Here is a 13059-nt window from a genome sequence, read left to right as displayed (position 1 = left end):
GTCGGATATTTGCAAGTTTACAGCAAAAAAGTTCTAAAAACTTTGTTAAAACGTTTGGGATGGTGAGTGACTTTTGTGCTTTTCTTAAAAACATAGGATAAAGAAAGTCTGTTTATTATAAAAAAAATATGGTTGAATTTATAAGATTTAGTTGCATGCTTTATGACACTAAAGGAAACTTTTTTTTTTACTGCCATTGGCTCAAAAGAGGTAGGTACTCATAGAAAATATATTTGCAGACAAATTCATATCTTAAAAGATCTGAGCAGACATCAACCACATCAGATTCCAAACTACTTGATTTGCCATCAGATGTAGCACATTTGACATCAGCATATATGTACAATTGTTCTCAAATAAATCTCCCAAAGCAGCTGACTGTTAAATAAAGTGTAAAGTGATTTATTTAACTAATTAACCACCCTCCACAGATATTAATGGTGTTTATGTTCATGAGTTTCTTCCATATAAATAGCTGAATAAAATTGTCATCTGAAAGAAATACAAATTGGTAATGACATGGCAACAGTAATTATCAAACATAGTTACAATCTGTTATGGTTCATAACATTTTCAAGATTTAAAAACAAATCAATTCCTTAAAAACTGGTGTAGCATAAATTATGTTCATTCATTATTCAGTTAATGTTTGTAGGATATTTTGTATATCTGACTTAAATTTTTCTCTGTTCATGCATGAAGTATTTCATTTAATGTAGAAGTTCTTGGGCTGAATTTTAAAAATCATTGATTTATTTTTTATTTTCTTTAGATGCTACTTGGGTAAATTGATTCTGTTAATAAATTGTGCCTGAAAATATTATATAACCAAGGTGTGTCAGATGAGATCAATAGGGTTTTTGAAAAAATGTGATACAAGTAATTTTTAATTCTGTTGCACAGTATAATTTATAAATTAAATATATTATATTCAAAGTAAATTTTGTCAAAATATTTTGTTTTATAATAAACATTATTTCATAAATCAGTTTGTTTTTATGCAGGATCATGTCAGTGAACTTTTAACTACAATGGATGCATGTCAGCTTCAGCTTGATATTGTAAGTAATTAATACTTTTATAACTGTATTAAAAAAATATAAAATTAAATGACATTTCTTGACATGATGGTTGTATGTGTGATAAATATGAGCTATTGTAACTTTAACACATTCAGTGCCGTCTTGTAGATTGACACCCATGACAGCTGCCACTGGTTGTGTTTCTTAATAGAAGCATTTTAATAATGCAAAATAGTGTCAGATAGGATATTAATGGGTGTATATGCATATTCAATTAAAATCTGTACCATGACACCTTTTGGTGGGCTCACGTGTGTTAGTGAATGTGTTAAAGAAATTTAAGTTTACATATTTCACAAATAGGGTATTCACTGTGTTCATGTTGTCATAAAATTGTTAATATCCTTAGGAATGAACAGTATTTTCAGGAAGAAATTCTGTTTAAAAAAATTTCAATAAAATTGTGAGCTGAATTTTTGCATTGCTGTTCCTGTTATAATTTGAAAAAATAAAATAATATTAATCTCATAACAAGTATGACAAAATAAATTTTATAATGTTCATCTTTTACTACTTCCAGACTATTAATTTTGACCTCACAAAAAACTACTTGGATTTAATAACAACTTATGTCTCCCTGATGATTCTACTTTCTCGAGTTGAGGACCGTAAGGCTGTCCTGGGTCTTTTCAACACGGCTCATGAGATGACCCACACTCAAAAGTTAGTCCATAATTTATTTTTTTGTTCATGTTAAAATAGAATTGCACATAGCTATTATGTAAGATTGATTTTTTTTTTTTCAATTTGGTAATTAAACATGAGGCAGTATTTTCCTGGGTTTTACTTTCTATAATATTTTTTAGATAATAATTTTAATACATTGGTTTAAAATTGCATAATATTTATTTAATGATGAATTTCTGAATCTACCAAACCATGTTTAATATTCTAAATGTGGGAGGCATATCCTATGTTTCTTCAGTTATCTTTCAAATTCTGTGGAATAAGCAATATTGTACAAAGAAGCTGATTGTTTTTGTCAACACAAAACTGAGAAGGACTTGTAGATGTATACAATGATTTTCTTCTTTGGTAGATGGGGAAATTTGTTAGTTAAATATATCTGAAATCATGGTGTTATTGTAATATAGATTTCTATTTGTAGAAATCCTTGAAAAGCCAGTAATCATTTGTAAATGTAAGGGCAATAGCAGGGTTTTTTTGTGTGCATTTTTTTTGTCAACATTGTATATACATCTGAGAGGAGAGATACTAGAAGCATCAAATTCAAAGTTTACTTGCAAGATGGATAAATGTTTTTTAATGAAATTTGCCTGAAGTCTTGGTGTTATTTTAATTATTTACCTGTAGAAATTATTGCAAAGTCAGTAATCATTGGGAACTGTAATGGCAAGCAGCAAGTTTTTTGTCAAGGTTGTATATATCTCAGAGGAAAGACATTAGAAGCATCAGATTCAAAGTTTACTTGCAAGTGTAATATATTGCAATTCTCAATGCACTTCCAATGCAGCAAATGTCAATATGACACTGATAAACTACCTGTTGCAGAGAATGTAAACCATAAGAAGACCAGAGAAGAATTTCTCTTAATGATAATAAAAACTACAAATGGCCAAACCACATATACCTACATACCTGGTATTTCCAAAGAATCATTGGAAGACATACTCAGCAATGACCAAAACAGTGAGAGTAGATAACTTTGAAGAAATAGAGAACCAATGTAACCAACATGTCCTTAAAAAGAGCCACAACAAAAGATTCCTCAGATCAAAGTCTAAATATCTCTGTTTTATTCCAAATTTTCCAGATCTTGTTTGGGTTCTACTTTGTTACCAAAGGTTACACAGGTGGTTCAGTTTACTCAGGGCTTCATTGTTAGGAAAATAATCTTTAATTGCCAAAATGTTAGAGATAGTAATAATACAGATGTAAAATTACATTTAAAAAGAATTACTTTCTTAAACCTTTATTCAGTGATCTTGGTTCTCCTCATCTTGGATAAATGTTAGTTTATTAATAAACATAATATACATTTATAATTAATTATATTTTTCCCTTCTCAGTGATCCCAGTTTTCCCCTCCTTGGACAGATGATAGTTGATTATGATCCCCCGTTTAAAAAATTGGCTGATGAATTTGTTCCTCATTCTAAGGTGAGCTAATTGTTTATTGTTCACTGGATAAAAGAAATCCCTGCAAATTAATGTTTTTAACATACATTTTGTACAAGAAACTAGATGTTTAATGATTTATTAAACAATGAGTGACAAGTGAAGAATATTGTTATATATAACACATATCCAAATACAAGTTAACCCTTGATTCAACAGATCTACTTTCGGTGTATGTTTCTATATTAATAAATTAGCATCAAATTGTAGTATACAACCCAAGTTAATATATTATATAAATTTTTAATTTCAAAAGAAAATATTTTGAAAAACTCTCCATCCTCATTTCTCTGTCACATTACATGTCTTTACTCTGAATGTTTGTTATAGACTTTACATCTTTCCTTAGAGCCTTCAAAATGTTTGACCAATTAAACCTTCTCCTTTCTTGAGTTTTCAAAGCACCATTACTAAAAATGTTCTTTTAACTGTGGGAAGTGTTATAAAGTGATGGTCAATCCCACTGTTCACTGGTAAAATAGTAGCTCAAGAGTTGGCAGTGAGTGGTGCTTAATAACTGTCTTTCTATAGTATATCACTGCTAAATAAAGGATTGCTAGTGCAAATAGCTCTTGTGGCTTTGCACAGAATTGAAACCAAACCTTCCATCTTTTCATTGCTTTCAAGACATTGTTCATAACCATGTTTCTTTATCTGATGGAGTTTTATAATCCATAGAAAAAGCATTTAGCAGTAAAAACAGTGGTTCAGAAGATGTGTAGTGCACAAAGTTTTTTTTTTTAAATCTATTTATACTTCAGTTTGAAACCCAGTTAAATTATAATGGTTTTATAATATTCTGTTCTAGTGCATCAGATATTTTTGTGGTCTAAAATACATATTTGAAAGGTAACATTTTTGTATGTGGTAGCATTAATCATCCATAGTTGTTTGGCTCAATTACTGTGAATTTTGATATAGTAACAGGAAATTCTCTAGTGTATGTGGGCTATTTTGTTTTTGGGTTATTACCCAAGAAAGGGAGTAAGAAAACCTATGAAATAGGGTATATTCTGCTTTTTTTTACTTTTTGCATTTAATTTCAAGACACCAAATACCTGATTAGTAAATAAAATAAATATTACCATCCACAAAGTACGATATGCAATTAATATCTTTTGGGGTCATTAGAGATTCAATTTATAAGAGAAAAAACATTATCTTTTATACAGTTTTCTTCCTTAATGACTACTATCAGTTTGTATGAACAGCAAATATGTAGTCAATATTCCTAATGTACAAGGTTTTCTTGTGTAATGTCTCATCATTTTATCAAAATTTGGGAATTCCAGTTGATATCATTGGTTTTGGACACTTTGTTTTGCTTCATAAGTGATGTTTATATATTTTGAGTTATGGTAATTACATTTTAAAAAGATTTTTTTATTTCTAAAACTGATTTAAGTGGCTCAGCATCTAATTATTAGAAGGAAAAAATCAATTTTTAATTTTTTTTATTACATGTAAGGTAAAAAGTCATGTAGAATTTTTATTGTAAAAATATGAAGAGGCCATCCTTAACATAAGTTAATATTCTGTGGTTTAGCACTTTTCATTTGGGTCTTATTCCTTTAACCATTAAAACTGATACAGTGAAAATGTGGGTATTTGATATCTAACTTTAAACCAGTAGTGAAAAAGTTTGTTTAGACTTTAATTTTAATTTAAAACTTATTTTATTTCAAAACATTCTAATTCAGTAATCATAAGTAAAATAATTAGTAACAATGGATGAAAAACACCTGATGTCTCTGAACATAGCATAGCAGATCATGTGATGAAAATCTGAGACAAAAATTATTTCTAATAAGCATTACTGGATGTTTAAAATATATTTTGAGATCACTAGTCACTTGAAACTAGTGATATCAAAATTAATATTGTTGCTGCATTTTTTGTTGTTTTTGTTACAAATATAGATTTCTTTGCTATTCCTTAATTTCAACACGTATAGAATATAACATATTTTATCTAATGTTATGAGAACTTAAAAGAGTGATTACTGAAAATATTCTATTGATTTTTTTTATAGTTGCTCTGTCAAGCTTTAATGTCTCTACAGCAAGTCTTTCCTCGAAGAAACCACACAGCTGATGAGTGGAGGAAAAGCCAGATGCTAAGCCTCGTTGCTGCTCCTACTCAGATGTTGAATCCAGCTCAAACAGACACTGTAAGAAATAAGACAAATTACATGTTGAGTGAAAATATCATATAAACTAACCACTATTAATTAAATTAAATATACAGTCTGTATAAATTAATTTCTCTTAAAGGTATAATTTTTCAAAAAAGTTAAATGGAATAAATGAATTATTTACTATTTAACCTCAGCATATTGTACTTGTACAATCACCGTACTGCACTTTAGCATTTACATTCTATTCTGTTTTGCCACTCTCCAAAAATGTTAAGTATGGTGTAGTATAGATATATATATTTTTAAAATAGAATTCGAGAAACTTCTTTATCAAATTTTAATTTTATACAAACTTTCTCGGAGTAACACAAAGCATGCAGAAATCTCTCTAATAGCTAATATTAGTGTATCTTTTGTTAGTTTCACTATGTGTCTTGCAACTTTATTCTCTTTGTTGAAAAGTAAGGGCAGTTTTAGCTCTAATTGTTTTTCTTTCTTTGAATAACTTGACAGTGATAGACATGTGCATGACTTGATGTTAACTTCACAGCTGTGCAGAATTTTATTCCATTTGAAATTCAAGTTGTTTTTTAACAAATTGGAAAAATATATTTTTTGATAAACTTATCCACATTTTTTATTGCAGTTTGACAATCATAATAATATTGAATCAATGATTAGCTTAAATTAGTGATTTAATTTTAGTTGGTTAGATCAGTCTATGTTCTGTTAATGTAATTTGTTACCCAGTTTTATAGTGAGCTTTAAAGTACTACATTTGTTGGGAAGATGTAATTATACAGCTATACTTCAGAAAGTTTCATTGTTGTGGTTTTTTTGATAATTTTTAGACTAGCATATAATTTTTATGGCTGTTTGTTCAAGAATGAAAATAGTTAATTTTGTGTTACGTTTACAGATACCATGTGAATACTTATCATTAGAGAAAATGGACAGGTGGATCACATGTAAGTTTTTAACTAGATTTCAATGTATACAAACATTTGTATTTTTGGTAAAGTTGTGCTAGAAATAACAGCAACATAATTATCACATTTAACTGCATAAGGGAGAACTCTTACAAAATACATTAAGTCTTAAAAGTTAGAATATGAAAAACATTTCTATAATGGGGAGAGTGCATATACTTGAGATTTCTAATTTTGTCTCTATAGACAATGGTAACTCAATCATGTTCATATTAAGACAGATGGAGCTATCCTTTGAATTTTCAGAGGGAGATATGTTCATTTAAGTAACTTGAGTGTTAAACTGTTTGTTGACTCTTTGTGGGTGAAGTAGTTTATAAAAAACTGTTAAAAAAGTAACCTTTTCTTGAGGAAAAATTGTGGAAAACTACATCTAAATAAGCATTGAAAAATATAATTGTCTAAAATCTATATGGTGTTATGAAATTTACAATCTTTTTAATGAAGTTGATATGGAGAAAGGGAAAGATAAGCTCATCAAAAATATTTATTTTCTTTTTACCTTTTTTGGTGGCTCCATTCATTGCATATTGATTTATTAATTCAAAATTTATAATGCAGTTTAAAGAACTAAATATCTTTTAAAATACAGTCAACATGGATTTCAGATATAGCAACGTGTAATGTTTATATTTAAATGGAAAAATTATTGTAAGTGGTTAGTGATTATAATTTTATTTAGGGTTTTAAATATAGAAATAGGATTATATTTTTGTAGTGGATGTAAGATTTAAAAACTTGTGTATTTGCACCTTTTACTCTTAAGAACACATTAACCTAAAACTCAGCAATGTATGTCCAAAAACTGTACATTTAAGTGCAAATTCTGTTTTATTAAAAGTGATGGGTAGATGTAGTCCTAAAAAATTAAGAAAATGCATAATATGAAACACGTTAGTGCAGTTAATCTCATCTTGTATGAGTGTTCTAAATTTATGTTAAACATTTAATTGGATAAATATTTTGGTTCTAGTTGGATTTATGCTGATTCACCAATATTTGAGTCAACCTCCAGCTATGGACCTGTTCATGAAGGCCCTTCACAGTGGTTGGGTCACTACACTTTTCAGGGATGAAGTTCTTCACACCCATCTGTACATTCAACAGTTTTTTGAAACAATCAAAGGGTAAGTGCTCATCACATGTAAGCAGCTCAAAAAAACAGTGTGAGTTGACTTAAAACTAGAATGCCAATATAATACTTCCTTCCTCTCACAAGATAAGCTTTTCCAAATGTGTGCTGCACTCTGTATATGCAGACTTTTTATGTAATGCATCCTATAAACTTTCCTCACATACACCCTATTGGAATGAAATATTCCAATATGTTTCTCATGCAAATCAACATGCATTATTTTTCCACCAACAGGAGAGCACCACCATCACATGATGCATATGACTCCCTCTATGTGCCACTACCAAACCATCACTTCTTGTTTGGCAATGCTTGAGTTCAGTTATGGAGTGGTTTACCCTTAGTTTAACTTTTCATTTATTTTCAAGAAATTTACACTTTTGTTTTGCTGCAAAGCATGAATTCCAAAATTAATATTATCTCTTTTGGTCCATCTCATTAATCTGATGCCATACTGCAGTCCACAGGTGCAGACAACTCATCAGGAGATTTATTGGCATTTATTTGTAGGGAGATTGAGTGTTATATGGGATATGCCCCCCCAAAGTTTGCTGTGGCTTCTCACACTCTGCCTAATGATTGTTTGGCTTCTAACTGCTCCTGTTTCTTATGACCCAAGTCCTTCCATTTTTACATGATTTTGCCTCCAAACTTTATTTAGATTTCCTGTGATATTGGTGTTCATGCTGAATGTTTTGCCTCTCAGTTGGATGACAGTATTAATGTCTTGTTTAGATACAATCTCATTTTAAGTTACCATTTTAATCCTGAGCTTTTGTAAATGAAAATATTGAATGTAATCATTGTAATACAAAATCCATACCAAAATGAATTTACATTTAATGCTTCAGACTTGGATGGTTTAAAGTACGCATTTCATGACCTTTTTTTTTTTTTTTTAACAGGATCACATTTAAAATTTAAGAACTTTATTATCAATGTGACCCAGCATGGCCAGGTGGGTTAAGATGTTTGACTCATAATCTGAGGGTTTCGTGTTTGAATCCCCGTTGGACCAAACATGTTCATCCTTTCAGTCATAGGGGCATTACAATGTGACAGTCAATCCCACTATTTGTTGGCAAAAGAGTAGCCCAAGAGTTGGTGGTGGGTGATGATGACTAGCTACCCTCCCTCTAGTCTTACACTGCTAAATTAGGGACAGCTAGCACAGATAGCCCTTGAGTAGCTTTGTGCAAAATTTTAAAACAATAAAACAACATATTTAATGTATATCAGTATACTTGGCATCAAAACATAGTTTACAATACATATGTTAATATTACACAAGTCATAATTTCAAAAAGAAATATTTGATTGAATTCTGTGTCCACTTCTCCAAAATACATAATGCTTCTTTGTTCTGAAATATACAAATTATACACTTAGAATATAGAACCATATGCAGATTTATAATCTCTAAGCTTCTTGCTTTATTAAAATATAAACAAACAAGTAAAACCCACATCTTATACTTCTCATATCATGTCTTTCAGAAAATGTCTATAATTCTTTTTGAAATTGCTATTGACTGTGTTTAAAACTATTAAAAAAGAGCAAGTTATACAGTACATAATCTCCTTACATGATTGTTTTGTTTGAATCACAGAAGTCAATAATTTGCCATCAAAGCTTAATGGGTTGGATCAAAGACATTGATCCAAGAAGTAATGAAAATTTTTAACTTATTCAGGTTAGTTAGAAAGCCAAATGATTTATATGAATTTTTATACAGTATAATTTAGTGAGTGATATTTTTTGTTGTTTTCTAAAATTCATATTTGAAAGTTAGATGATTTAATTTTTGAATAACAAACATAGAAATAAAATGTTAGGAAATCTTGCACTCTATTGCAAACTGGCTTTAACCGAAGTTCTGTATTTCATGTTTTTTATGCTTGTTTTTTATTTATTGTGGAATGTAATAATTAAAAAAATAATAGAAAAAATAAAACAATATTTGTCATCACCCCTCATATAATTTTTGAGGTACTCGCATGGAGTAACATGTCACACAATGTAACCTAAAGTATTGTGTACCATAAACACACTGCACACCTGTTGGGTAGCTTGTTGCTTCCCATAGTAATTAGGCAAAGAGCAATGAAACAATAAACTTAAATGAAACTAGTGGTGGAAAGATGAGAGGTCTAAAGCTCTTAATATAAATTATTGTAAATGTCTGTTACAATCTGTAGTAATTCTGAACAGAATAAAAAAAGGGGGATATTTTTATTGTATTTCATATTTTACAACTTTTACTGTAGGTGACTTTGTTAAATTTAGTGTTAGAGTAAAGAAAAAGAAATCTGAAGATATTCACTTATTAGGTACTAGATGTTATGCAAATGAAATGTGAAACATTAAGATGAAAAGTAATATTGTTATTCTTAACATGAAATTCATCTTTCACTCAGACTGATTCAGTAAAGGTTCAATAAATTCACAGCACAGGTAAATGTTTAGCAAAATTTCTTTATATTAATTTTTTTTTGTACAAAGACTTTTAATGTTTACCAAATTAATTATAGTTTCATGGTTAGAAGGTTAGCCAGAAGGATCAAACTTGCATTACAAAGATTTGTTAATATTGTTCCTTGGGTTTCTCCCTACATCTTTTCCTAAAACACCTATAACAATAACTACTGAATTTTTTGTGATGAAAATAAGCATTACTTGGTGACATGGGGTATTATAATGTAATGATCAATCCCATTATTCATTGGTAGAATAGTAGCCCAGGAGTTGGCAGTGAGTGGTAATATCTAGCTGCCTTCCTTCTAGTCTTACACTGCTAAATTAGGGATGGCTAACACAGATAGCCTTTGTGTTGCTTTGTATGAAAATTCAAAACAAACTAACCCTAAGCCATTCACATAAGTAGGAGGATGTGCACTTTAAATCCATAAGTACATGAATGAATATAGTTAAATTGGAAAATAACATAATATGAATACCATAGATTGTAATTCTTAGTTTTAGATATTATGTAGTATTTTTTATGACATATTTGCTATCATTTGTGAAGTAACTTTAATCTATTCATTCTACTTTATTGAATAAAATATGTAGATAAACACACACACAAATTAAATATATACATGTGTGTGTGTGTGTGTGTGTGTAATGTTGAAACTATTAAATATAATAATACTATCATATAGCACATGAAAAATGATGGGGCAAGTATTACCATCCCAACCTCATAATATGATCTAACATCATAATGCATAGCTAAAAGAAATAAATTTTGCAAAATCAAATATGAAAAGAGAGAGACATATAAGAGCAATTGAGACAGTCAAACCAAGGTACATTCCTTTGTAAGCCAAGCAAAATTAAGGACATTCATGAAATGAATTTGTGGTGCATTCATAGAATAAGAATTGGTAAAAATCAGTTAGATTAACAGTTTCTAATATATAGTAAAATCAGGGTGTATTTTGATAACACTGTGTTCCAACAATGAAAGTATAAAATGCAATGTATAGATAACAAAACTGTAAAATATTTGTTGATTTCTTAATTTAGTCTTCATTGATTAAAGAGGTTGTTTTTTCATTTAAAATGTTGGTGATGTAACAGAAATTAGCTTAATTTGGAAATTATTTAAGTTTAAAATTTAAATGATGTTTTTATTTTCATGATAAATTTTACGAGCTCAGTGCAAGACTAGGAGATATCACACTAAATCTTTACTTTAGGTTTATTATACCAACACTTACTACACTTATAAGGTTTCATAGCATCAATACTCCTCATGGCCCTTCTTGCATCACTGTCATTAAAATTGTAATGGGCAGACTACAATTAAACTATTTTGTCTGGATAAATGTATTTTGGCTTTTATAATTCCTCCTATTTCCAGAAATCAAGTGTGATGTGATGTGACACACAGGCTTTAATATAGGTTAGATATAAAAGTTGTATTAGAAGTTTTTACTAAACCTATTCTAAGGATAAAAAGATGGTTCTGAAATATGTTCATAGCAATTGCTTTTAAATAACCCATGTATATTATGACAATAAAACAATAGGATTTTTCTTATTTAAATAATATTTTACTGCTATAAATGTACATAAAAATAATTTACTGAAAATATGTCCAACTTACTTCAGCTCTGCTTTTCAAAACATGAAGTTGTTTCTTGCATCAGTATTTCTGTTTATATGCATATGTTTGGTTGTTTTGCCAGACAAAGTGTATTTAAAGGCCGAAGATTTAAACAAAGCTGTACTTGTCTGTCATGTAAAAATATATGGTTACTGAGCAAATAACAAAAATAAAGTATTTGTTGTTTTAAAGTAGTTCAATTTAGAGGTAAGTATTCAGATAGTTACATATGATTTTTCCCATTACATATATATTTTACACACCTTTTTAAAGGTATGGCTGAGGGTTGGGCTCAAACATCCAAATCTTCCCCTTCATTGAATGCATGCCCTAAATGTAACTCTGGTTACATTTGTCGTGGGTAATAAGTATGCAATATATTATATTAAAGCTATACTGTTGTTATGTCTGAACAAAATAAACACAAACAACAGACATCACCATGTCTAATTATTTAACCAGTTGCCACTAAGCCACACTCTCACAATTGTATGTTGTGTACAAGCAAAATGCATGCACAACATTGTGCCAAAGAAATTAGTAACACTAATAGCAGCCATGTTGTCTTTCAGTTTGTATGGTATTTGTTTCAAGTTAAATAACTTTTTTAGAGTAATAGCAAAGCTGCTCAGTCTACCTGCATCTGCTCCTAACTTGAAACTGCCATCTAGAGAGAGGGCCACTGGCTGTCAACATGCATGCACTGCCCACTATAGGTCAACATTCTTCATCAATAAACAGATTTGATTGTGTTGTGCCACTAATGCTTAAAGGGTGAAAAAATTTTAATTAATTGAAAATAATGAGAAATCATGTTGGCAATATTTGGGTGTTGGAATACTGAAACAAGAATAATTGGCCTGTCATGGTTAGGTGATTAAGGCACTCAACTCATAATGCGAGGGTCGTGGGTTTGAATCCCGTCACACCAAACATGCTCGCCCTTTGAGCCATGGGGTCATTATAATGTGATGGTTAATCCCACTATTCATTAGTAAAAGAATAGCCCAAGAGTTGATGGTGGGTGGTGATGACTAGTTGCCTTCCCTCTAGCCTTACACTGCTAAATTAGGAATGGCTAGTACATATAGCCCTCAAGTAGCTTTGCACGAAATTCAAAACAAACCAAACCAGGAATAATTAGAAAATATTAATTTTGATTAATTCATTATTTTTGTAACACTAATTGAAATAATTATATAATAATTTTTGATTAAGTTGTTATTTTACATTACACAAATCACTTGCATTTAATGCTTATTAGTAATCAAGTTAATTGTGCAGCTACACATAAATTAGAAAGGAAAACTTAATAAAGAATGAAATTAAGATACTACATGAAGGAAAGCAAAATGTTTAACATGAAGCCAATACTTAGAATGTAGTTTATCATACAACTTAATTTTTATGTGTAAGTTTTAAAACTACAAAGTATAGAATGGTTATATGAAATTTATAAATTG

General features: G+C 29.7%; 1 protein-coding gene across 4 annotated transcripts in view; it reads left to right on the top strand.

Annotated features, from left to right (window-relative positions):
- The window catches only part of Hem (Nck associated protein 1 Hem), a 79016-nt gene that overhangs the window by 16043 nt on the left and 49914 nt on the right, over window positions 1-13059 (top strand). For all 4 annotated transcript variants that reach the window (XM_076499116.1, XM_076499113.1, XM_076499115.1 and 1 more), the window contains exons 4-9: window positions 1005-1061; window positions 1603-1745; window positions 3113-3203; window positions 5254-5391; window positions 6278-6326; window positions 7321-7474. In XM_076499116.1, the coding sequence (XP_076355231.1) occupies window positions 1005-1061; window positions 1603-1745; window positions 3113-3203; window positions 5254-5391; window positions 6278-6326; window positions 7321-7474 (632 nt within the window). The remainder of the gene's footprint in view (window positions 1-1004; window positions 1062-1602; window positions 1746-3112; window positions 3204-5253; window positions 5392-6277; window positions 6327-7320; window positions 7475-13059) is intronic.

The sequence above is a fragment of the Tachypleus tridentatus genome, chromosome 4 (assembly GCF_004210375.1).
Source record: "Tachypleus tridentatus isolate NWPU-2018 chromosome 4, ASM421037v1, whole genome shotgun sequence".
Taxonomy (NCBI): domain Eukaryota; kingdom Metazoa; phylum Arthropoda; class Merostomata; order Xiphosura; family Limulidae; genus Tachypleus; species Tachypleus tridentatus.
This window is presented reverse-complemented; position numbering and strand designations above follow the sequence as displayed.